Source organism: Hoplias malabaricus, chromosome 5 (genome assembly GCF_029633855.1).
Source record: "Hoplias malabaricus isolate fHopMal1 chromosome 5, fHopMal1.hap1, whole genome shotgun sequence".
NCBI classification, from domain to species: Eukaryota; Metazoa; Chordata; class Actinopteri; order Characiformes; family Erythrinidae; genus Hoplias; species Hoplias malabaricus.
In genome coordinates, this window is record NC_089804.1 from 46,449,189 (window position 1) to 46,476,056 (window position 26,868).

Here is a 26,868-nt window from a genome sequence, read left to right on the forward strand (position 1 = left end):
TCAGATGTACTCCTGAAGGAGCTGATTTACCCTTTGGCCCATAGTGTTTATGTCGCCTGTATAATCTGAAAGTGTTCTAATATATGCTTGTATATTTATGGTATGTTATCAACTTGGAAGTGTCTAAGAGGTATTTATAGGTCACTGATATAGCATATATGTGAGTACATTGGAGAATATATGGCATTTCTGTAGTTTTTATACATATGGGTAACACATTCACACTTGCACTTTGATACTTTGAGACCTGCTCTGTAGGTTCCAAGCTCCTGCGTCATGCTTAGGTAAAACGTACATGCACATGTGCAGGATCTGCAGATATATACTCACTGTTCAATCAAATAATAAATAAAGTTATTTGTTTCCTTACTCAGTATTTAGAAGGGTTTTCTTTTACTCAAACATTAGACCCCAAATGTTTTCATCAACTCTCATATGAATGTCTGGCCATAACCTTAACCATAAACAAAGAGTAAAATGGCAATAACTGAGCAATGGACAGTATGATTTAATAAAAATAAGAAAGAAAGAAACATTAATGCATTAATTAATTTAATTAGTCAAATGAAAGAATGAATGAATGATCAAACAAACAAATTAACTAACAAATGATCTTACACAGATAACATCAGCTAAATACCATCAAAAAATATTCATAGCCTGTAAAATGCTGTTTAGATGTACATCATTTTAAGGCATCAACTGCCTTAACAGTTAAAAATACTTGTGATAAAATTTTATTACATAAACCTACTTTAATCGCTATTAACATTTTTGCTTTTTGCTTCCATTTTGGAGATTTTTTTGTTGTTGTTTTTGGAACAACAAAAATCTGTTTGTGATCTGAGAAAAAGCAATCGTTCTTGCAACAATTAATAAGACAAGTCATCTGTATTGCAGATATCCACATCCTCATAATTGCTAATGCAATACATCAGCCTACACATACCTTCCTCGGAATTCTCAAAACATTATACATACCATTTCCTTGTTATAATGTACAAACCTCAGAATGTTTCATTTTCCCCAGAGGCAGCACCAAGGATCAAGTGAAAAAAACAAAGCTGACTCTCTTATTGCAGTATACAAATGTTTCTAAGTTCAGAAAGGTTGAACTCCTTAAGCTGCCGGCCTGATACTAAAGGTACAGTAAGTCATTTTTACGACTCAGTGGAGAAAACGATGGACAAATTTGAACAAAATTGTCTTAAGCAGTATCTTGTAGCTATTATCAAACAAAAATGTACATTGTGTAAAACAAAAATATTTAAAATTGCAAAATGATAACAAGCAAAAGTTCTGGAATTTTTTCTACTCTATGATCTTAAAAATGCTGATGCTCTCATGTGATGGCACAGTGATTTGCTGCAATTTGAAAAGAAGATTATATGTGCTTATTACATCAACAACTCCTGTATGAAGCTGAACTTGTTGACCAGGCTTTGACTGTGTCTACAGTGGGGGCAGGGCCCTTCTGATGTCCCTTGAGGCCAACAAGCTTAACCTAATTTGCTTCATTACATATCCTCACTGCAGATTAGAGAGAATATGCAAAAAAAAAAAAAAATTAAAATTAAGCAGCTCTGGCTAAATGATCTCTGTGCCAGGTGTGAGAAAATGCAAGTCATCATTATGGTCATTTATCCTCTGACTGTTTCTATAACAGAGTGGCAAATCTGATGCAAAAAATGGTGCTTTAATGAAGCTGTATGCTGTTGGCCACATATTGAGTTGGTCTATAAAAGAGATAACTCAGGGTCAAGTAAATCTCGTAAACAACGTGGGTCTGAAAGGATGTGTAGCTGTTAAAATAAAAACCTCACTGGACTGACCACATATAAGCTCTCTGTTAAGGTTCTGAGGATGTGTAAATTTATGAGGAAAAAGTGTCATGAAAAGAATGGAGGCTGTAGATAACATCACTTCAAGCCTGGTATTATATGTTATTGCAGCTTTTGAGGTTTGCTAATTATAAACTTTCTGCTTTTGCCCTTGGTTCTGGGAAACAAATAACTTTTACTTAATGGCCACTTGACATAAAATAATTTTATGTTCATCTGAACAATTTAACAACATTAAAAGAGACCAAAAAAAGAACAAATCCTAACATTTCCTAACATACAAACTCCATTGAAAGAGTAGGGAATGGCACTATCCCGCTCCGGACTGTCCTCTTATTAGAAGAGAGCCAGAGGAGGAGGAGGAGAAGAGGGTAGAGGTTTAGGAACAAAGCTGCAGTGAAATGAGCAACAAAAAGCTAAGTGAGTCTCTCAGCCCAGGCTAGAGAGAGAATGACCCATTTACCCAGCATGCCCTGGGGGAAGGCTGAATGGTAGAGCCTGCTTTGTGGTGCCAGGGTTCAAACAGGCTGAGCCGGAAAAGAGAAGAGGGACAGGAGTGTAGAGGGGAAGATGTAGGCTGTACTGCAAGCCTGGACCTGTCACAGCCATTGGTGACAGCAGCAGAGACAGGATGGGGTCACCCTGGGTAGAGGCATATGCCTACTGTCCTCTCCAAAATGTTTAGGAAACTAGCATTTGTCAGTCCCTCACACATGTCTCTTCTGGAAAACATGGAAATGCTGCTGTATCATATTTGTAGATTCTCTGGAATTCACAAAAAGCTGACAGGTTATGAAGGGAACAGGCTGTCATGGATTCCATTTGTAGCTTGTCTTGTTCATCTGAAATTCACTGAAATGTTTATTATATTCAGCCAAGTAAAATAAGGCCTGTCAATCAATGCATAGTTGTTTTATCACAATAAGTATTCAAGCGGACCACTGTTATTTCCCACAGTTTTTAGCATTCACAAAGATATGTTTATTCTACAGCTGCCAGGATGTGAACTAGGAGAATAAAAGCAGAAAACACATTTACTGAGACAGGTCATGCTCTTACAAACACATCAAAGACTGTTTTAACACCTTCAGGGTGCAGCAGTTAGTAACATTTGTATATTTGAGCTTTGGTTACATCTACTGGGAAATGCTATGTACACTATAAGGCTAGTTTCATTTCACCAGAGCCAAATACTAAGGGCTTCATACCCCTCTAGCCAATGCATGGCTTTGGGCATGTTCTGTATCTGCTTCAGAATGTCACATATAATGCCTTTTTCACAGAGATAAAACAAGCAGAGTGGGCTTTAAGGCACTATGCCGAAAGCCAAACTTGCCAAGTTTGATCACTTAAACCCTGTACTGTAATAACTGCATGTAATGGAAATAATAATAATAATAACATTTTAATGAAATTGTTCATCATAGTTATATATGTGGCTGATAATTTATTCATCTATAATGACTTGATCATGACAGTGATACCAACAGTTTTCCTAAACAGTTATCCACAATACCGAACACCCATGAATGCCAGTCTTTCATCTTATCTTGTATGTTGCACTTTATCCTGTACATTAACATGGTAAACTATGCATATGGAAATATGTGAACTAGCTGCAAATATCCTAATTTCCCACTGGGGTTTCATCGGGAGCCATCTAATATGAAAAGTATGTGTGAAAGCGTCTATTTATTATGCATATTAATTTTCTCAAGTCCTGATTTTGTAGCACCCACATTTCCCTTTTGTCTATCTACTAAATCTGTCTGTGTGTGTAATTGTTTGCAAGATCAGATTGCAAACAGAGAACTAAACAGTGCTTCTCTTACCAACGCTCAAACAGAGCTCTTACTCAGGCCTGCAAAGGCTTCCCCCTCATCTCACTGGGTACTGGTTAAAACCACACGTTTTCTTAAAATACTGCAGCATGTCTTCACATCAAACCAATGCCAGAAATAAACCATTACACACTGTTTCTTTTATTATAGTGTGTGATCAGTATGCCTTTTTTGAAACTTCTACATAAAGTGCATAAAGGATATACAGAAGTTATGGTTTTCAAAATTTCAGCATATGTAAATTAGTGGTAAAATATGATCTCAAATGCTCAATTCTAGGGAAATATACCAAACTTTTACCCAAAGAAAACCCACACTATTTTACCTTTAAAAAACTTACCTTTAAAGCTCAACGACTCAAGTATGTTCACTGACTATTTTGATATATTTTGAGGAGTAGACATTATGACAGATGGTTGCTATCATAATACTATGAATGATTTTGCTTACATTTCAACATTAAGTCATGCAGCAATTGTAATACAAATCAGTGGACTCCCTCTAGTTTTGGCATTACCATTAAAAAAAACCATTCTCTTCTTCAGAGCTATCAGATCTGAAGATTAAATATCTGTTCCAATTTTACAATTATTAAAATACCCTGTGCAAATAGGTGTCATCTAAGATATAAATGTTAAACCAGGTAATTTAAAAGGGAATGTTACAAACCTAAATGGGGCTTTTTGTGCATGATTTAACACCAATATGCCAAATTTCCTTGTGTGGTAATTCTAATGGCCACCTGTGTCAAGGCCAGAACATGTAGTGGCTGAGAGAAAGGTATCGGTTAAGAGTCGGTTGAATTCTCATTACATGCTTAAAACGGCTGTCAGATGCATTTGTGTGGGCAGTGTGTTGTTTGAGGGTTTCCCTGGCTGGAGGACTGGTTCTGTTTGGGGCTGAATACATAGACAGACACATCACTGAGGGCCAGATTGACTCCAAGCTCTCGGTCAAGGGGCTAATACCTCCTTCAATCTTCATCGTAGCACTTTTATTGTTGTGTAAAGAGACTGGACAATGTGAGAGGGTATGGAGAAGAAACCAAATGGCTTGAACGTTTCCCCCAGAGAGCCAAATGCTAAATCTGAGATTATAATAAGGCGGGATGGGAGGAAGGGTGAGCTGGGGGACAGACACATAACAATGGGGGTAACGACTGGAGGGAGGGCAGACGCTCTCGATTTAATCTGTGTTTGGGGGTAAATCAGCAGGGACACGTGCCAGGCCTGTTTGAATGTGTTGGGTTGGGGGGGTCTGTCATGTCTAAGGCGGCTCCTGGTTTTGTTCTGCCAGCTGTTAATGTCAGGGTCAGTAGCCTATGTGGCAACTACACATCAGTGATCTGATAAAACACCCGTTCTTTCCTGAGAGCCCCCCTAACAGAAAGAACAAATTTACACTGGCTATCCAACTCACCTCTTAATACAGAATTTAAAGAAATAAAAAGTTTAATTTGCTGTTTTATGCTTATATTGTCTCTCTTTCTAAATAAAAACACTGACTCCTATATCTATTAGTATCTAGATAACTCACCAAGAGTGAACTAATTAGTCTCAAAGACAACCCCAAATCTACTCAGCACTGAACTAGCTCAACAAACACTTCAGGTTTTCATTGCAAGAATGTAACGTTTTTGTACACTCCAGGTGCAAGTTAATCCGCAGTATCAGGAAAAACCAGTAATTCACACATCACCTCTCAGATCCTTCCTGTTAGATCATCTCATCCCAAGCATTATCCAGACCAAACCTAATTCTTTCCCTAAGCCCTTGTTGAAGTGCAAACTTTTATGATGCTGTCAGAAAGAGAACACCAGGGACCTGACTGTTCAAAACACTATAAGCCTCTAAACAGATCTGGGACACACTCAACTTATGCCCCATGATCTGTATCTGTTAACTTCATTAAAGAAACTCTATGTAAGAATTGTTTTTATTTTGCTCCTGGGGCTCCCCCTAGTGTAATTTTACAGCACTGTTCTGCAATCAATGGGGAGGTGATGGAGTTTCCTACACTCCTCCAAAAAATACACAGCGCAGTTTCTGCAGTGCTGAACCCAGAATAGCAACAACAGAGGCTCTATTCTCCATGTTACAGGTCAGTGAAGCATCACATTTATTACAAAGCTGTAATTTTAAGGTACAGTAATTATGTAGTGATTCTTTAAGGCTGAACAGTACTTTAGCCTTCAGCATTTTAAATACATGACCCTCAGAACTCAGTCTTGATACAAAAAATTAAAATGCTGCATATTCACAACTGTGTTGTTTTTTCTTAAGTGATTTTGGGAAAGGTTTACGAGTGAAACAACATGGGATTGCAGGAGATTGTGATTAATCGCATTCTCAAAGTGTGATCTGATGCAGACTTGGAAGAAGGGCACATTAAGTGTTCACAGGAAGTCCTCATGAGCACACTGCTTGGCCTAATTAAAAAAAAAACTGGACTCCATACACTGTCAGAAAAAGGATACCATACAGGTACATCATTGTCACTAAAGTTATAATTAAAGGTAGTGAATATGTAACCTTGAGGGTACCACTGCAGTGACAGTTGTTCTTTAGGGTGTACAGTTTTACAGACGAGGTACATGTAAAAGATGGCACAATTGTGTGTCGGCTTACCATCTATCTTATCTATTCTGTGTGGGGTTACGTTTTACATGTTGATCCTAACCGAATGTGCCCCCAGTGTCTCTCTTCATCTTGTATATGATTGTCAATCTCTTCTTGACATTTGTGCTATATTCCCACGTGTACAAATACGACTTGAAAGAGTGGTGATAAGACCTCTCACAACCTGAACTCCCTGCTGCCAGTCAGTGTGCCATAGAAAATAGCACTATATTTAAAGTTCAATGCTGCCGCATAGAGGTTATACGAGGTATCTGCAATCTGTGTGTTCTAAGTAAACAATCGTTGTTTAAATGTTACATAACATATCATTTAAATGTTTTAAAACTTATTTAAAATATACTGGGTAATTAGTGCGAGAGGAAATGCATAATCTATGAATAATCTAAGAAATCGTTATGTTATATATTTATATATATAAGGTATGACAGAAGACACAGAAACAATGGCATAATATAAGCAGCAATATTTATACTTGCTCTGAAACATGGGTCACATTGTCAGATAGAATTTGGGTTATTTTCCTGAAAAGGGAATAAATGCCTGTAACAATGCCATGAAGGTCAGGAAGCAACAGGATAATAATAATAATTATTTCCATATTTTTGTATTTGTTCTGTGGTTGCATGGTAGTGTGTGGGAATTTATATACAATGGTAAGTTAAGGATTGCCAAAAATATCCAGACAACAATGATCTGTGGTCAGGTGGTGACCACTGAAAAAAGGACAGACAATGGCTGTCTCAAACTGTACCAAAAAAAGAGCATATCCTCAGCCACAATGTAGATGCGTTAAAGTCAGTAACTTTATAAAGCGAATATTGTATATTGGTTTTCTCCACTGATGCCATCTCGATTTTTGTGATTTTTACCAAAGTACCACATGTATGATTTTGGAAACCATTTATTTTTTACTGTAATAATAAATAAAAATCAAATTTAGGCACAGCAATGTTATTTGCTTTATGGAAAATAAACAGACCTATTATTTTGATATTATATGTAATTCTGCTGTGCTTGAAAAAAACATTTAAAAAAGTAATTTCAGGAGTGTTAAAATCAATATAATGTTTTCCTTTTTTAATATATATATATATTTTTTTTACTTCTGAACAATACACCTCTAATCAGGGCACCAAAAGAAAATAAATCTCGGAAAATCGAATGAAATGAGACAGTAATATAAAACATTTATAATAGAAAATGTATCTTATATATTTTTAAAGTGTTGGAGACGAGATTTCATACACTTCCCCACTGTCATTTCGTTTTATATTATTTTATTTTTGGGGTTTTTTGTAGAAACGTTGCGGCAGGAGAGGAGTTAAAGCCGCCCTTACCCTCCCCTCCGACTTTCTCCTCAGCGGGACTCGGTTGGCTGCAACGTTTCAAAAGCAAAGCGGAGGAAAACTCTCTGTATCTTCCCTGTTTCGCTCACGAATATTTTTTGACCCCTGTCTCATCTCTTGGTCTCTCAGGCAAACAGTGAGTAGTACATTTACATTCAGCTTAAAGTCAGAGAAAATGGAGGGGGTTATGGGAAGCACTCCGCCTGCTTTTTGAGAAAGTAACGTTAGTGGCGTACATCAATCTACCGGTGACACAGACTGTGGTCCGTTAAACGCACACGGAGATGAAGTAAAGTACTTCAGATTCTAAGAACTGCAGCGAGGACATAAATATGTGTTAGCCCTAAAGTTTCTTTTATAAAGCATCAGGGATCGTGCATTTTTATTAAGTACTGGGTTTTAATGCGTTACGTGTATTATGTCTCACGTCACGCTTTGAGAATAAAATCCGTGAGACTTGTTGACTGTTTTTTCGACAGACAGGAAACAGGGTTCTGGATTTAAAAATGCACAATACCGTAAATTAAATCCAGAAATGTCCATGGGAAAGTGCTGGTAGGCGCGCGGTTGTTTATCTTTGTGCAGAGCTCCAGTCTTGAGCTTTTGCCAGATTTCCCCCATTTTAGTCGAGGCCGTGTTCAGCCTGGGCCTCGGAGACTCTGTGGAAAAGAAAGAAAACAAGCTTGCAGCTTTACGCCCATTTTCTCTCTTAAGAGTGTGTTCAGAATGTATGTTTTTACACAAAGGGAACGTTTTCAAAGAGAAATAAACAAAGTAATGAAAGAGTAATATAATGTGTTCTCTGCTCAAAATGTGCTTTGCATTACTTTAACTGCATTTGCGTTGACATACACGATATGTTTCTGTCATTTAAATAAGCAATAGGCTGTAATATAGAGAGCCTGGAAGTGTTTTAGTGGTGACCTGCAGTAGAAGGTGATTAGGTGGCCAGACTGAGCAAGCTGGGATTTAGAACTGATTCAGGACACGAGGGTTAATGCATTTGTACATATGTCAAGGGTCAGCACAGTAAACTGCTTCCGTCCATTAAGAATGCTAAGGCATGGACAGGGCAATATGACAAAAATGTATCATTATTGTAATAAATGGCATCACATTATGACCAAGAACAGTGACCTCTTGCATGCCTCATCATACAGAAAGCACCAAAAGTGCTATTTCAGTGGATTTAATGCAGTACAAGATGTGATGTTTAATAGTCTAGTCAATCCACTCATATCTTCATAATATTTTTTGTTCCAACTTAAGTCTAAATACAGTGATTCATTTTGTGCATTCAGAAACTACAAAGAAGTTTCATGGCATTACATTTTAACAGTATTGCCCAGCCAGAATGATTTCACTGTTTACATTAAGTGAAATATTTAGTCAGACTGATTTCTATCCAAGATATACTTTTTTCTTTAGATAAAGTTTTTATTATTTCAGGTTTTCAACACACTTCAGTAACCTGTTAATTTTCAAGCAAACACCATGCCATAATATATTCATGGAAACTCATTGAGTAAACATAAGAGGATAACCTAGTCACGCTGACTTAGCGCCATAGCAAGCGGTACAGCGAGTAAGAGTAATTAACAATACAGTAAGCACTGAACTTAGCAGGCTACTTTGGCCATGGCTTACCTGTATGTGCCAGGGCAGCTCAAATAATTTTTTTGTTGTCAATTCATTAAGTTGGCATACCTTGTCCACACACTTATTCATTACTAAACTTTGTATATGTGTTTTTTCTGTTTGTCCCAGATGCTGCGTCTGACTGCAGGACGAGTGAGCACACTGTTGTCCAAACGGGTTGTGGCAGCTCTCAGCACCAGCAGTGCCAGGATGGCCAGCCATGGGCATGGTAAAAAAAAAAAGTCATATACATGAATGCACAGGCAAACCAAGGAATAATTAAACCAAAATGTCTTAGTAAAAAGCCTGTCCACTACAAAGGTTTGGTGAATGCAAAGGCCATAGAATATGATGCAAAGTAACTGTTGACTTGCTGTAACCCCTCCCACTATCAGGAAAAGTGTAAGGAAAGGAAAGAAAGCATGGTGATGTCCACATTTTCAAAGACATTTTTTTAAACCCCTGCCCCATGTTTTTGAGCGTTATCTTGCCCATTGGAGCTGAATTACCAGTTGTAGTGGTTAAAATATTCTATGAACGGGGACAACTCTTCAAGAGCCTGATACATCATCACAATGTGCTTCATCACAAGCCTATTAGTGATGCTCTGTAGACAGCTCTGCTGATCTTCAGTGATATTAGAGGAGCGCTGCTGGAGTTAAATTTTGGGCATCTTGCGTTCAGAAGCATTCAAAAATCATATTACGACCCACTCCCAACGCTCATGAAAGTGAATTCAGCTTCTTATTTGACAGCTTTTTGTTTTAACCTTGCAGTTCCACCTTAAATTTTGCAATGGTTTCAGGGACTAGTATGTAATATCTTCACCATTTAAGGTGGAACTGGAATCTCACTAGCCAACAGCTGAGATATCAGCATACTGCTAGTGCTGTTTATGCTTGTTATGCAGTAAAGGGTCGTAATATATTAAAACAACATTATACTAAGATAATATAATGTGCGCTTGTTTTTGTTATACCTTTTATTTTACGTAAATAACCAGTAATCTGTGTTTTGGTTGTGATGAGCTGAGCAGGAGTGTCTGTGGGGTGGGGGGTGGCGCGAAAAGGGTCAGTTGTATTTTTGTGACTGGAGGTATTGTATTTTTCCAATAAAAAAAAAGAGAAAAACCATATTTATATATTACAATAGCAATTTCCAAATTCATTTTCTCAGATCTAAATGCAAATATTCGTTATCGTTATTTTTCCTACTGAAACACTAACCACTTGAACAGTCTTTTTGATGCTCCTGCTATACATGCTCCAATGAACAATTACATTAGTTATTTTTATACATGTTGCTGAGCATGGAAGAAGCTTAATTTTTTGGTTGCACACATGTCCTCCAGTCAGTGGAGGAACACACAAGTTTCTGTGTCTCTTCCTTCATTATCTATGTACATGCTCTTTGGATACAAATATAATGCTAAGTGATTGTGTCAGTGGACACCAGCTAACTAATGCCATTTGTTTAATGTAAACATAGTGATCTTGTGTCCAGTAGGGGGCCCTGTAGTATTATAAAAGTAAATCTTAAGTCATTGTTTTCTGATGATCTTTTTGCTCTGTAATCACTCAGAGGTGTCGCAGCAGGCTGACATGTCTCTGCCTCTGTACTGGGATCGACGGGACACCCCTCTGCCAGACAGACCTTACCAGGACAGCCTTGGTGCTGCTGAACAGAGCTTGAAACAGAAGGAGAAGGGACCTTGGAACAATCTTTCAAAGGAGGAGAAAATTGCCTGTTTGTATTTATGCTATATTTTGAGGATATATTCAGTACATTTTTAGGGGAAAAAAGATAGAACAGTAAACGCAATATTTTTTTTTTCCTGGATTAATTTACCTCTAATACACCTAGTGTGAAACCATATTTTTTTCTGTCCTCATCATCAATGCCAAGGGAACACGTCTTATATCTTTAAAAGATCTCTGTAATACTGCTTTTTTTCAAATTTTATCATTAAGTCATTTTTTTTAACAAAATATTAAAGATTTCCAGTGCTTAAATAGGAGGGAAGCCATAGGTAAAACTAGGAGGCTCATACATGTATGTAACTGAAGTGCTGATTAACATCTGTTGTCCGCTGTCTCTCTCAGTGTACAGGATTATGTTTAAAGAAACCTATGCAGAGATGAAGAAGCCTACCAATGAGTGGAAGACTGTGATAGGTGGAATTCTCTTCTTCATCGGTGTGACTGGCTTGGTGGTGCTCTGGCAGCGCATGTATGGTGAGAGCTATCTTTAAGTGACGGGAAATTTTAGTTTTGTGTATTTGCTGATTTATGACCAATAAAAGTACAGTACAGTAATGCAAAATGAAAATTATACTGTTTTCATCGAGCGTGTTAATATCAGGATGCTATACAGTAACTTAAGTTGTTGAATAATAAGGCTAAGAATTTAATTAACCCAGTGATTTTGAAGTCATTAATTAATCATTGACTCGATCAGATTTCAAAGCTTTATCTTCTGCTCCTCACTGCTCATAATTTAAGCTTTGTGCTAATGGTGATTTCCTTAATTATAGTGTATCCTCCTCATCCTCGTACTTTTGATAAAGAGTGGGAGGCCAAGCAGGTGAAGAGGATGTTGGACATGCGGGTGAGCCCAGTGCAAGGCTTCTCCTCCAAATGGGACTATGAGAAGGGCCAGTGGAAGTAAAAGTAGGGAGGACATAAACTGCTTAACCTCTTTAACTCTTTGCAGCACTTACAATGCCAACCATCCACGTCCATTCCAATAAAAAAGAAAACTGCCATAATTTATAATTTTGTTTAGAAGAGGCTTTCTTAGAAGGCACTTATTATAGAGAGAATGAATTGACATGACCACATACTGACTGTGACCAATCCTGTACTGAGACTTGTATGAAATAAAAAAAAAAAAAAATCAACATGATGCAAGTTCCTCCTCTGTTCATTCCTCATACTTGAGCATTAACCCGTCATACTTTCAAGTCTTTCCTTTGTGTTTGTTTATTTTTATTTATTCATTTCAGTCTCTCTCTCGCACACAAAAGGCCACAAGTGCAAACATTTTGGGTTGAAATTGGTCTTTATTCACTTTTTAATGATATCAGACACTTTAAAAAAAGTCCTAATACATAAAACAACTCATCCAGGGATGGTGTTGTTTAAATAAACCCAATGCCTTAAAAAAATAGTTTCTTTTTTGTTTTTCTATTTTCAGTTGAACTTGGCTAAATACAAACACAATGAATAACAAAACACTTTAAAGAAATGATGGAGTTTAAGGCCATAGGAAAGAACACTATGTGTTTACACCAAATATCATAAATATTTTCAAATCATCAAAAGGCTTTAAATATTTTCACTACGCTATTATGCTACTCTAAATGTCATTTTAAGTTATCTAGTTTACATAGTGTCGTGCCAAGGCTGGTCATTTCACTCTGAAAGCACACTGCCAAGCTGTACTCACACTATCAGTATCACTCCTGCAGGACTTACACATTCAACACACACATACACACACATACATACGGCATGCAAGCAGCAACGTTTCTTTATATGGAATGTTTTGTGTCATCAGTGTCTACAGAGCAGCGGAAATATACATTTGGGGACAGTTCCACTTTCCCCAGAGCTACGCCAGCTCTCTATTTATACATCCTTTTGAAATTTGGATTGTGACATTGAATAATTTTACCTGTATATGAAGAGCGACTCCACAATTTTTTTCAAAATCTCTGCCTTCCTCTACCTCACTGAAGGACGTAAACAGAACCATTGATTGTGGGTGGATGTAAAATGCACAGAAACATACGAATCATGTAGTAATTGTAGACATTACAACACACTCATTCCCATAACCATCATTGTAAAGACAGTCTGCACGTTTCTCTAATGTAACATACCTTCCTCAATGTTTACATCTCATCCTCTGAATTACACAAAAGTTTTGGCAAAAATCAGTGGAGTTATATTCACTTTAACAGGGCTGTCTCTAATTTAAAACAAAACAAGTATGTATTGGAAAGCAAGCCCAGGGTCATACACCTTAATGCGTCTTATTAACAGAGTGGGCATTTAGGCCAAAGTTACCTCCATTTCCTCTCACCTGGCTCCTTCATTCCTTCACCTTCAAGAACAAGAGTGAAGATAAAACACGTATTTGACTCGGCGCGTCTTATGAATTAAACATGGTTTGATGCCTAGAAATTGTTTTCTTATCTTCTCTTCAGTTTTTCACGCTTTGACAACACGAGTGTGCGAGCGGAACAGCGGGAGAGCAGCGCTGAATGACAAGCGGAGAGAGCCGTCATGACACCAACAGAGAGCAGTTTAACGGTTTGGTCTAAGACGAGACGGCAATGTGTCAGTGATGACAGATTTTAAGTTGGTCTTATAGGTGCACCTGTCTGTGAACATGAGATACAAGGTGGCATGGTGTGCAAACAACCAAACAATCCTTAAATAACTTTCATGAAAGCACACAATCAGGAATGTGAGTTTGGTGAAATACAGCGTTAGATTTTTAGAATAATTTCGGCTTCATTTTGAACAAGTGGGCATTTTGAAAGCCAGCTGCCCACATTAAAATGCTAGTGTTTGTTGGGTGGAATGCACTGGGATTAAGAGTGGCTTATTTTTTTTTAATGTAACTTAAAAATCATGTGAAAAGGCCTGAACATCCACCCTAAAAACCCAATATGCAAGACCATCTTTGGACTGGTTTCCTGACAAAGAATCAAGCTTAGTGTACTGGACTACACAGCATTCAAAGTGGGTAAAACTCACCCTTAAAGGAAATTAGGCTGACAGTTAAACTCACCCTTTGAGAGGTTAAAATTTGCAAATGCACCTACTGATTTGTACTGTCATCAGTAGCTACACAATAAACGAGAGTCATGGATTTTGATGAACAGCTCCTCAATATTAAAAATAATTTTAAGTTGAATGTGTGTTGCCTTGTGAAGGACTGGCGCCCCCTCCAGGGTGTATTCCCGCCTTGCGCCCATTGATTCCAGGTAGGCCCTGGACCCACCGTGGCCCTGAACTGGATAAGCACTTACAGATAATGAATGAATGAGAATATTAGTTGAATTAACACAGTGAGGACATGATATCCATGACAAAGACATGGACCTAAAACTAAAACAATCCCCAATCTCACACAAACACACACCTGAAAGAATTTCAACTTTTATCATACGTCAGTGACAAGTTAAATATGACTAAAGCAAATACAGTTTTACTACCTTTGCTGTATTCAACTTAAAATCTACAACCTGCTCTGATTGCATTCTGAGCTTTTTGAAGACATACATCACATACACCATCTCCAAACACCGGGGACTCTTCTAGCAATGTGGTTTATTCTAATTTCTGCCTGTTAAATGAGTTATTACATGTTCTGTGTGCAAGGTGCAGTGTATTGTGACAATAAACCCACAACACTGCACCTATTCTACCTCTCTTTACAATATCCCCAGTGGTGGAGAGAATATTTTAGGTGGTTAACACACTTCCAACAAAATTAGGTTTAATAATGCAACATTTAAAAAAGTCAAAAACAGACATACAGACACTTAACTTACTAGCGCTCATATCAGAACAATGTCACTCAAAGTGTGAGGGAGCACTTGGTCCATTCAAAAACTGAGATGCTTCAACAGGGCTTTTGAAGGGCTCCATGATTTATAACATAATACACAAATGTACTCTTCAATGTTTCAGGGCAGTTCTGGTCATAGGTGGAACATAAAACCTATCATGGGTCTAAGTTACAGGACTTAAGTGACCACTGCAAAGTTATAACACAGCCCAGATTTGCTTGAAAATATTACCACAACGGCTAAAGGAGCTTTATGCTTTACTGCCCCAAGGTTAAAAATCCTGCCAAGAAGCCTGTTAAGGTTTTACACATTAAGATCAAGAAAAGAAGCATTTGAACTGCAGTACAGGTTTTGACAATGTCTCTACACTTCAGTTAACTAGCCCATAATACTCCATCTAGACCCTGTGATTAGAAATATTATATTTAAGCATTCTCTGCATTAGAATAGTTTTGCTTCCTTGCTACTAGCCATTCTCTTTGAAAATGAGAGAATAATGTGCATTTTTAAATTAGGGCTACACAGACCAAAGCAAAGTCACCCTTCTGGGCACTTACTCTTTGACAAACAGCAATCATTTGTTTCTGCTGGACAGTGACTTATGTTTTATAAGTCTTATGATATTGACCCGGATTTGGACGGAGTGAAAGCAAATTCCCCTTCGTCAAACAGGCAAATGTTACAAGAGTGATTCAGCCACACACAGTCTACAGTGCAGCTACAGTGGGAGGGAGGGGTGTAAACATGAGAATTCTTGGCAAAGAAAACTAAACAAATAATCTTTAAATTTTAAAGAGGGTTTAAGATCCTTCTTTGTTTGCCCGAGGTCTGCACTAGGCGAAGAGTGAGGTTGTGCCTTCCATAAATCCTCTTCTTTTCTTACAGACGCTTTTGAGCGATGAGGGAGCCTACCACGACTCCGGTGAACAAGGTCACACCTGCCAGCAGCCACTTCTTAAAGCTTTCCTGTGACTTTCTGCTTTCGGCTGCTGCGTCCTTCCCAAAGATCTCTGCAAAGCGCTCCTGCAAAACAGAGAGAGTTGGGTTCAAAGATGGCCAAATCGGACACAGACGATATTGATATTCCATTACAGTGTTATAGAAACTCTTTAAAACCCTCTAAAGTAGCATTCCAACTTCCTTCACTTCTTTAAAAAAAAAAAAAAAGTCATTGGAAAAATGTGTTATATTATGCATGTTATTTCATGCAATAGATCATGCAGAGGATGAAGAATCCAAGTGCTTCTTTGTTGTTGAACACAAAACTCACTACAAACTACTGAGCACAGGGTAAGATGTCTGGGAGTCAACGGAAAATTCCATCAACACTCACAAATATCCAATTAATTTCAAAAGAGACAGGACAAATTCTACTGTGGTGAAGCTCAAACCTACAGACACTTACACTTACATACCTTCCTCCAATCATATTTATGAAATCATTCTGCAATCGCATAAACACCCTGACAGTCCCGCCCAACACAGGCCTTCATCTGGCCCTACCTCTTCTTCCAACAAAGCTTGTGTGCGCTTCGCATAACCACAAGGGGGCGCACATCCCCTACACTGGGCCAGGAGCCTAACTAACCTCATTTCACAGCAGGACTCTACAGCAAACCCAATTTTTTATCTGGAGTGCTGAAAGGGGATTTTAGGCTTAACGCTGTAACCTGTTTCCTAAGGGAAACAGCAAACAAAGTGGAGCATGTTTGCTAAGGCTGGGGCCTGTAATACCTCAGCTGAGCCAGGCAGTAAAACAGCACGTGAATTTACAGCATGGATGTGATTCAGCCCCATCCGTATGCATACTGTAATAAAGGTCGGCATCTGCTCTTTGTGATTCAAGCTGTTCCCTCCTAATCAAAGAGCTCTTGTGTTGTAAAATCTATGGTATTTCTTCAAACCTATGAGATGTAGCTTTTCAGCAAGATGAGGTGCATACGTTCAATGGTCCAAAAATTTTTGGAGCATGCAGGCTTGACTACATACACACACACACACACACACACACACACAACTCATGCAGACTGATGTAATCACCCTGCCTTGCCTTCTGCCCCAGATACTCCGAATATCTGCAATGACTTAAAAGGAAATTGCAAAAAAGCAGCAGTTTCAGGATGAGGTGACTAGACATGAATGAAAATTAAATGCCATTTCCAAGTTGAAATTACAAAGGCCAGTAATGAAATCATATTATAATCACTTCATGCACCGCAATGAATCCTTTATAATCCACAATCCTTCATAATTTAATTATGTCATTTTTAGATTTGGCCTAAAACAAAGGGCATAAATATTTGATACTGAACAAGAGCATCAAAGATTTGTGAAATGTGCTCTCCTGACCACTCAACACCATCTAATCCGCATGAAACCACAAACATACTTCACACAAGGAAATTAACCTTAGCCAAGCTTTTTTTTTAATGCATGTGTGCCTTAATCTGGTCCACAGTCATGGCAAACATTTGACTGATGTGACTGTGGAAGAGTAGCTTCACTATAATAAATATTATTATTACTTTTTACACGTATAGCATCTTAAAAAATTTGAGCCGATATTCGAAGATGGAAAGAGAGGAGGACAAGAAGATTGGGTAAGGAGTTTCAAATTGTGGGAGAATATGTGCAGCAATGTTGAAAGAGCTGCCACCCATAGCGGAAATCATATATTGAGGTATAGTCTAAAGACCAGAATCAGGGTTCTGGGTTTTCATTTCTTATGTTCTAAAGAGGACGGAGCGTATTAGAAGATAAGCCATAAAATAGAAAATTACTGTAATCTAACCATGATGTAATGAAAGAATGCACCAATAATAAAGATTTGATATGTGGGATAAAGCTGAGAGTAAGGTCAAACAGGGCACAGAGATATCTTACAAAAATGATGGGCTGACAATGATATAATCAACAATTAGGAAACAGTCTGAATAGGCTGAAAACAAAATTTGAACAGAAATTCAGCTTTTAAGGGTTACACTTGTGAAAGTCAGCTTTTAACCAATATCTCTGATGAATACTCCTGAATACAGGACAACACAGAAAGGTGGGAACGGTTCAGTGGGTTAAAGGCAAAGATAAATATGAATGTCATTGCCATAAAAACGACTTGTACTTTAATTTGTTTATGTCTGACTCTTCATTTATTTTGTCTGTCATTTTGTACTGTTTATTTTTTAATACTTTTTTTATTAGTGTTATGTGATGTAACAATAAACCTACTTAATTTTTATTTTGAAAATTATGGCTGTTGGAGCAAATAATATTTTCAAGCAGAAGTAAATAAAGAATAAAAAATAAATAAAAAAATAAAAAAAAAAAAAAGGGTGGCCCAGGACCGAACTCTGGGGTACTCAATCCAGTAACTGATCTGTGCTTTCCAATTGTTACAAACTGTGATCTTTCTGGTGTTGTGTTATATTGGCTCATTTCTTAGTTACAAGAAACCTCAACCTCAATGACGTGAAATGAGTATATTACAACCGATTGTGTCGAAGGTGGCAGTCAGGTCCAGCAAGAGTTTAACAGAAGGACAACAGGTCTAAATATATACCGTACAGTATCACCCCTTCCTTTCAATAGAACAAGAGGAAATTGCACCCTCTGTAAAGGGAGAAATGATGTGCTCAGTGTGGACACTTTATCTTTTGTGAGATAGAGTAGTCAACCTGAGTGTAAAAAAGTGACACAAATAGTGATTACAAACTCTGCGTTATTAGGTTATTTTCTGTGTTAGCTAAATATAAGCACCCCCCTAAATATATTCACGTATACTGATTTTAAAAATTGATTGTTTATGCACAGATCAACCATAAAATGATGACTACCTCCTTGTTTCTGCTTTCATTGTCCATTCTCTCAGCTCCACTGCCCACACAGGAGCACGTAGTTCTACATTTACATACTGGAGTCCATCTTTTGCTCTGCATACTCTGTTTGCCCCCTTTCACTCTGCTCTTGAACAGTCAGGGCCCCCGGATGACCTCCACAGAGCAGGTATGATTTTTTATTGTGGATCATTCTCGGTGCTGCAGTGTTTGAAATAGATATATTTTCAAATAAACCAATCAAACACATTGAAAAAATAATCCACAGATGAATCAGTTATAAAAATAATCACTGGTTGCAGTCTTGGATTTTTACCTGTGTAAGCATTAGCTTCTTCACACTGCCGTGGTCTTGTTAATGCACCATTCGAGATTTCAGTTAAGTTTATTTGTTTACGTTATCTATAAATAACTATCTAGTAGCTAACCAGTTAGCATTTGCTAGATGTTGCTTAGCAACCAGAAAAATGCAGCTCAAGGCCTCTGCTTTTGAGTAGATTTTAAAAAATGTTTCAGGCCTTAAACATTTCAATAGTGTGCTTGTATCAGTTTTAGAAAGTTTGGGCCTGATTTTCGGCATGCTGTTGTCATAAACATCAACAAGGTACAAAGCCTAGCTCCATCACTGAGATCAGAGAAGGAGAGACGTCTGCAGGAAAGTATATGCAATCCTGGAAACTGGCATATATTTACATGCAGACTGTGAATCTATGAAAGAAAGTATTTGTTCTGACATCTTGCAGGTGAAAAGGTCTGCACACAAAATGGAGAGAGCGCCAGAGTGAGAGGCAGGAGAGTGGAACCAAGCAAACTAGAGATGCAATTAGGCAGCAGCAAGAAGGTGATGGAACTGGAAGGAAAGGTGAAATGGTGTGAATGAAGCTGCTAGGCTGATGCAAGGTAGGGAATTGGGTGAAGGGTCTGTGAAAGGGAGAGAGAGAGAGAGAGAGAGAGAGAGAGAGAGAGAGAGAGAGAGAGAGAGAGAGAGAGAGAGAGAAATTCAAGGGAAATGACTGACGTGGTAGCTTCTGAAGAGATAGGAGTGGCGTGGGCTGATAACGAATAGAGTGTTGGAGTGGTGCAAGAGTGCCACTTTATCAGAACTAAATACGCAAAGAAACTGCCTTAAGTGGAGGAAAACACATCAAATTCATTAACATCTTAAACCATAAATTATCTGTTAATCGGTATCGTGACACTGGTCTCTGCTATACTGACATCACACTAGAGTGTGCTGTGAGCATTCTGAACAATCACAGTTCTAGTTTAGAGTTCCTGAACTTATTCTGATGAATCAATGTGTTCATGTGATTCAACAAAAGCACATTTTGTTGATCATAATAAAACAGGTCAATCTTTAACAGTGTTACATTGTTTGAGTGATTTTTAATATATATGCAGAGACATGACATAGCAAAAAAGTTACAATTCTAGTATTTTCCTTCTAAAGCTCTATACTCACACATTCCAAGCCATGCATTTTACAGGATATAGCTGAAATCATTCAAGCTTGAATTTCCTGAATGCTTTTGTAGCACCTCCTCAGCCACTCCTTGGCCAAGCTGTGAATAACCCAGACCAGTTCTAAGCTGCCTGAGAGGAGTATGTAATAAACATGTGACTGATCAGCAGCTTCACTTGGCAGAATCAAGTCTTTCAGAAAAATAAACTCAAATATTGACATAACACAAGCTAGGCTGTAATGAACAATAATCTCACAGTCACCCAAAGTACATCACTGCGTACATGCATTTCTCTTGAACTGTGTATACCAAGTGTGTGGATTTAACAAAGTGTGCAGCAATAAAGAGAATGTGGATGTTGTGAGAAAGTCAGGTGAAGTAATAAAGGCATGTCAAAACTTGCCTTAAGGCATTACAGCGACAAAGACATGAATCGTTCTTGTTACTGTTATAAAATTAACTGGTGAAATGCAGTACACACAAAAACAGACTTTATTACATAAGGTTTACAAGTATGTGATACATAAGAAGGGATTAGAAATGCTCAGCCTGCACGAGCTGTTACGTTTGCTAAAGAAGATGATCAAATTAAAAGCACTTTGGTATAGTCTGCAAGTCTTCCGGATGCTCAAAATTCCAAAAATCTCAGCACATCCTTGAACTACACAGTATTGTATGACAAGCCTTCTGCCTCTAGCTGTCCATGTGTGGCTTTTGGCCCAACTAAAAAATTTGGCCTATGAAGATGCTCTGTAACGTTGTTGCATCAGCAGAAAGCCCCAACATAATCTACCAATAATTTGTGTCTTGTTTTTGTTTTAACACATTGATATTTTTGATAAGAGCAAAATGTATAACTTGACAGATTATGTAATTTCATGTTGCATGACAGTCTTTACAGAGCTTACTGTTACCACCAACTCAGACTGAACTGAGATACCTGAACACAAAACATTATCATGGTTAAACAATAATAACTTGGAAACTGCAATCTAACTTTAGACCTGGGATAATCTAAAAGAAAGTGGTATTTTAAGGAAAGCTTTTTTTTAAAAAAAAAAACAGCTATTTAACCCCTAGAACCATAGCTATTTTGGATTTTGCTATTCCATTTTTTGTCAGTTGCATTTAAACAGTAATTGTGTGACATAGCCATATTCAATGTTTTTTTCCCCCCAAAGACCCTTGGCAAATCACTTGAGGTTTAATAGAAATCCACAAACTGGTAAAAGATCTGGGAAGCAGCAACACATTCTGCTTTATTTTATTCCTACTTCATTGATTTTGAATGGTAAGGTTATTATAATTATTTTTATATTAGTAGTAGTAGTAGTAGTAACAGTGATTGCTAGAAATTTAGGCTACCTGCACCAGACGCAGACAGATAAAACTCAACACACATGGTTAAAAACAATCCGTCTTTCAGCATCTCTCTAGTACCGAGCTATATTAAACTCAAAACCAAATCCATAAATGTCACCAAAACTTCCATAGTCCAAAACTTCCGGTCTGTCAGGCAGCTGGCCGTGTTTCTAAGCCTTTTCCGAAGCCAACGTTTCACATTCATTACCATGGAATTCCACACCAAACCTACTTAGTATCGATGGAATGAGAAAAGTCTCTAAAAAATGTAAATGTACACCTGTTGAAGCATTGCTTGCCATCTCCTTTATCTTTATCTGACATGCAACCACTATCAACTGAGTAGGGGAAATGTAACTGTATTATTCAGGCAGTCATCTATATGCTTTGTAAGGATGGCACCAGACGAACGTTCCACCATCATCTCCTTGTCTAATATAATTTTAATCCACAGTCCATAAATGCTTCTCATTAGCCCACTGTAACCTTGTTGTTTTCTGTTTAGGTTTCAGTCCTGGCTGTTGTTTGGCTTGTCTATTTGTAAATCAGATTTATTTTAGCTGATTTCTTACAACCCTGTCACAAACTCCGACTCCTGTTTGTGCCTATAGGATTTTTAATTATTTTACTGTATGAGTTTTTATACAGTATGTATTATTTTACTGAGTTTTCTGTCATGACACTTTGTTGTCTTCCTTGGTCTACTTGTATGTTTTCTTTTTATAAACGTTTCATATTGTTTAAACTTTCAGCAAATTTAGACACAGCTTCAGACACTCAACATTACCAATAACAATGCTCCCTACTGTGCTCAAGCTTCATACCGACTGGTCTTCACTCTAAATCCACACCTGTATAAACCCAAGGCCTCTTCCACTGGACTAAACCATATCAGGCTAGGGCATTACCAATGGTCATACATGCAACATGAACGCTGATTAGACACACAATGACACAACTAGTATTCTCACAGGTTTCAAATCAATTACCTTCAAGTGAGTAAATCACATTTATAGCTAGGCTAGTGTTGTACCAGTCCAGCTAATATCTTTGCACAATCCTTTCTGCACTGTTCCTAATGCCCTTTTCATGAACCCCACCAGCCTGACACTCTACAAGCCCAAACATGCCCCCATCAATACTGCCGAACACGCAGAACATCAATCAGTCGTACAAACACAGGAGCTAGTAGTGCAGAATTTACAACTTTGCTGTTGACAGATGACTGAATATCTCAACAATGTTTGCTGCATACCCATGTTCTCACTATCCTTAGGAACATGACCCTGAATACCAACAGCACAGAGATAGGCTGTGTAAGAAGAATGCGAGTGGGCAAAAATGCACATATGAATGTGCGCATCAGATCTGCCAGGCTCCCTCTTTACTGTCTACAAACACCCAGCAGGGGTTTTGGAAGCACAGTCCCCAGGGATGTTGGCTGCTAGGCAGCAATGCTGCTGCCAGGTGTTTTGCACAGGCCTCCTTTCAAAGCACAGATTATACAGACCTGGCTTGAATGATGAAGAGGTACAAGGCAGGAGGGCTTAACCTTCACATAATGATCAAGGGTTAGAGTATGCTACCCAAATTGAGCTCAACAAAACCCTACTTTGTTTTAGACTGACTTTGGGATGATTTGTCTCATACAATATAAGATTTGGGTTTGATTTCTTAGGTGAAAATTGTTATGCAAAAATCTACATGTCTGTCCAGTTTTTTGAAAGTAGTTAACCCCTAATAAAAGCATGATTTCCATATCATTGTGCATACGGTAGGGGATTGCAAGAACATCCAAGACAGCGTACATATTTTAAAATGTGCAACCTGAATGATCGTTTAGATTTGTATTAAAACAGAGCATCTCCTGATTGTACATGTGCTGAGAATATAAAGCTGGGGGTTTTGCCAATGTTCAGCTACTCCGCCTGGAAGATGTGTGTATTGGAGATTTACTTAAAGTCGACATTCACCATAATAAATCAAAAGACATGTTTTATGAATGTTTCTTGTGTTTCTTCACCATTTGCTAACTCTCCAGTCTGTTTGTGCACTGGAAGCCTGTCTAATGCGTTTTACGAAGCCCCAGTGTCAGTGGTTTGGTAGGCTAGGCTTTCTCTCTCTGCTCATGGCAGAGGGTTAGGTTTAGGGTAAGCATGAACTGAGATGAAGATATTGCTCTATTGCTGCTTCATAGGTGGGTAATACTTATTACTTATTCTTGATGTTTTGGATTACCTAAGGTGAATATTTTTCCAAATTTGGGAGACGGCTAACTGCATAAAAGTATTAATGAGTATCAAATGAGTTTCTGTGGTAATTCAATTAGTGAATAAAAACTTAGAGACAATTTAAACTTCATTCACATAAAAACATAGTTCCACCTAAAAAAAAACAAACAAAAAAAAAACAGCTGAGCTTCTGAATGTAAGCAAACCAGAGAGAACAGCGTTTCCCTACAATTGCTTCCTAAAACTGTTTAGATGCGCTTAACTGCTTATTATAGAAAAAGGTTTAAATAAAACATCTCCTGAAGTTTGACAGGAAGGATATACAGCATAGAATACACATGAGAAATCAGAAGATGAGGGAAGTTAATTCAAAAGACTCCAACACTACATTAACAAGGTTACAGTTTCTTCCAAGGTGTGTGTGCATAGTTTTACAATGAATGTAAATGTCACTTATGAGCATGTTTATGGGTGTGTGGTAGAAAGAGGAGAAATTCTAACATATTTTAAAACAGTATTTGATGTAGTGCTGTGTGTGAGGGTGCAGTGCTCTAAATATTAGCATGAGTAGCTCTGAGTCAGTCAGTCTGGATTTCGCTAGTGTTGCATGAGAAAGAGCCTTCACCTCTGTGTGACAAACCATGTCAGTGACCTCCCCTTGCTAGCTAGAACACAGCACCAAGACAGAAGCCAACATGACTGTGATAACACACTGAAAACTCAGAGTTGACTTCCATTTTATCCACAGATACAGGCTCTACTTTCTCAGCTTTGGGACAAACTCCTTGAAAATTCTTTTAGGAATTAGGCTAATCATGGAAGCCCTCAAAGTGCCAACCCTGGCAACTAAACAAAGCTATTCCAGCTCCATGAAACACACAAGCTGGAATGTTAAGGAGGCTTGAACCACTGGACAGCATCATAGTCCCTGAACACTCTTTGGTCCTCATTGAGGCACATGTGTGGTTGGAAAAATAAGGGGGTGAAAAAAAAAACACAAGTGGAGCACTATTCCACATTCATCCCCTTGAACAGGCCCCTGAACACTAATCCTTGCTGCCAGGAAGGGAAGGACTTCCTGACAAATCACTATGGAATGCTGTTTCCGAAAGTTTGAGGAAATCAGCTGATCTGCACCAAAAGAACTGCTTTTAGAGAAAACATGACCTAGGTCAGCTGTGAGATGGAGTCATTCCAGGATTTGTTCAGCTCCTAACAATCAGTAAATGACATAACATTAGCTGAGTCACTTGAACATCCAGAACACTGCATTGTACCAACGGAGGGATTTAAAAGCAGAAAAGTCAAGCATACTTTAACGTGAACTCATCAGGGCTTAACAGTCACACAACAGGATATGTGACAAGACAGAAATGCTCAAGAATTGCAAAGCTGTTGCAAAATCAAACAGAACATGCTGTTGTTGCCTATTTTGTGCAACTGTGCAATACTGTGTCTGACCGTAAGCTTTGCTCATTTTCTGATCAAAGAACCATCAATACATTTGACTGTGTTCACCAGGGTTACTTCATCTCAGATACTGCTGGTCATCATCTTTACCTCCACAGGTCAATGACATCATTGAGTGATTCAAGTCATTGTTAATGACTCAGAAGCTGATGACATGAAAGATAAAAGCATACAGATTGACACACCTTCATTAAAGAACAGAGGCACTGAGTTAGGAAGATAGGGGTGGGGTTGTGTGTGTGTGTGTGGGTGTGGTTAGGCATTTCACACAGCACATTCTGAAACTCCCGCAGACATTGGAAAATGCAATGTTGCTCCTACACACATGCCACACACCCACACCCACACACAAAAAGAAATAAAAACACAAGACACCTGAGAAAATGAGATTTAAAAAGCTATTTGTCTGAGCAGTAAGAGTTTATTTGCTCAAACAAAGCCACTCTAATTTTAGGACAAAAACAAAATGACATTATTACAGTAGGTAATGATATTCTGTTTGTGAATGTGTTGGTTTATGCCTTTCCCAATCTTTCCCATGGAAGTCCAGTATTATTTGAGGTTATTATCCAGACTTAGTTAAGAGGGTAATACATCTTTTATTATGTTAAATAAAGGGTCCTTTTGATTTAACAAATCCATACAATCAAGAAACACGCTTTGTTCTTCCCACCCCCCCACAACATGCCTACTTTTGTTTAAAAGGTTTTTACTTTTACTGATGTTATTGTATTTTTTGTTTTATAAAGAACCAATCTTAGAAACAACACATTATTCTAAATATTATTATTATTATAAGACGTTTATACATCAAGGAATAAAATCACTTTCCAAATTTATGTTCATATATGTACTCTAAACAAATGAAAGCTGCCATTCTCTAAATTTTTCTCTCAGTGGGTTTCTGATATTCTATGCATCAACACTGTTAGAAACACATATATAACTTCTGTGTGAATTAATAAAATTATATTTTTATATCACAATTACAAATGTCAGTCATCAAGTTACAAGAGCAGCTTTTTAATTATGGCTAAAATCAACAATGTGCATTTAATATCTAACCCTTTAACACACAGCTCAAGGACTGCATGCTGAGGATTTTGAACTAATGACTGTACAAAGCATTGACAGTGTGCCTCTTTTCACTTCTACTCTATAGAATTGAAGCAAAACCTTTCCACTATGTTGTCAGATTGGATGCCAGAGTCTTTGCAGCAGAGACCAGAGGCTGAGAAAGACACACCTCCTTATTTGGATAGACCTGCCCCCTTCTCACAGAGCTGAGAGAGTCTGTTTCTCAATACCAAGAACACATATTTGTTCAATAGAAGAATGTACTTAAGAAGAACATTCTTGACAAGTCACTTTGCAAAAGTGTTCGTAATGTCACAGGGAATGATGGGACTTGATATGGCAAGTCATCAATCGGTGCATCCTTATTATTTCTGTTATTATGGAAGATGGCATCAAGCAAACACACAAAAACGCATAATGAGAACCAGCCATATTGAGTCTCATGTTGGCATTGCAGAGTTTTAGTTCTCGTTATTTTCTTTTCCTCAAATTTTATTTGCTCCAGGTATGAACATTTCCTTTTTCAACCTTAAACAGTGCTGCATT

The 26,868-nt window shown here is 37.9% G+C and overlaps 2 protein-coding genes across 5 annotated transcripts in view; one reads left to right on the plus strand and one right to left on the minus strand.

Annotated features, from left to right (window-relative positions):
- Nucleotides 1–7,644: 7,644 nt before the first annotated feature.
- Nucleotides 7,645–12,184, plus strand: cox4i2 (cytochrome c oxidase subunit 4I2). Its single transcript, XM_066671650.1, has 5 exons — nucleotides 7,645–7,803; nucleotides 9,435–9,534; nucleotides 10,887–11,051; nucleotides 11,408–11,539; nucleotides 11,839–12,184. Exons 2-5 carry the CDS (start codon nucleotides 9,435–9,437, stop codon nucleotides 11,970–11,972), a joined length of 531 nt encoding a protein of 176 aa, XP_066527747.1. The 5' UTR covers nucleotides 7,645–7,803; the 3' UTR covers nucleotides 11,973–12,184.
- Nucleotides 12,185–12,354: 170 nt separating this feature from the next.
- Nucleotides 12,355–26,868, minus strand: part of bcl2l1 (BCL2 like 1) — a 29,897-nt gene continuing 15,383 nt past the window's right edge. For all 4 annotated transcript variants that reach the window (XM_066671864.1, XM_066671865.1, XM_066671863.1 and 1 more), the window contains exon 3: nucleotides 12,355–15,912. In XM_066671864.1, the coding sequence (XP_066527961.1) occupies nucleotides 15,769–15,912 (144 nt within the window). In that variant the 3' untranslated portion in view covers nucleotides 12,355–15,768. The remainder of the gene's footprint in view (nucleotides 15,913–26,868) is intronic.

Bases quoted from the DNA above. Each gene is read 5' to 3' on its own strand.
- cox4i2 (XM_066671650.1), top strand. From the start codon at position 9,435: ATGCTGCGTCTGACTGCAGGACGAGTGAGCACACTGTTGTCCAAACGG. The intron at 9,535-10,886 runs GTAAAAAAAAAA...GTAATCACTCAG, and splicing joins GATGGCCAGCCATGGGCATG to AGGTGTCGCAGCAGGCTGAC. The intron at 11,540-11,838 runs GTGAGAGCTATC...CCTTAATTATAG, and splicing joins GCTCTGGCAGCGCATGTATG to TGTATCCTCCTCATCCTCGT.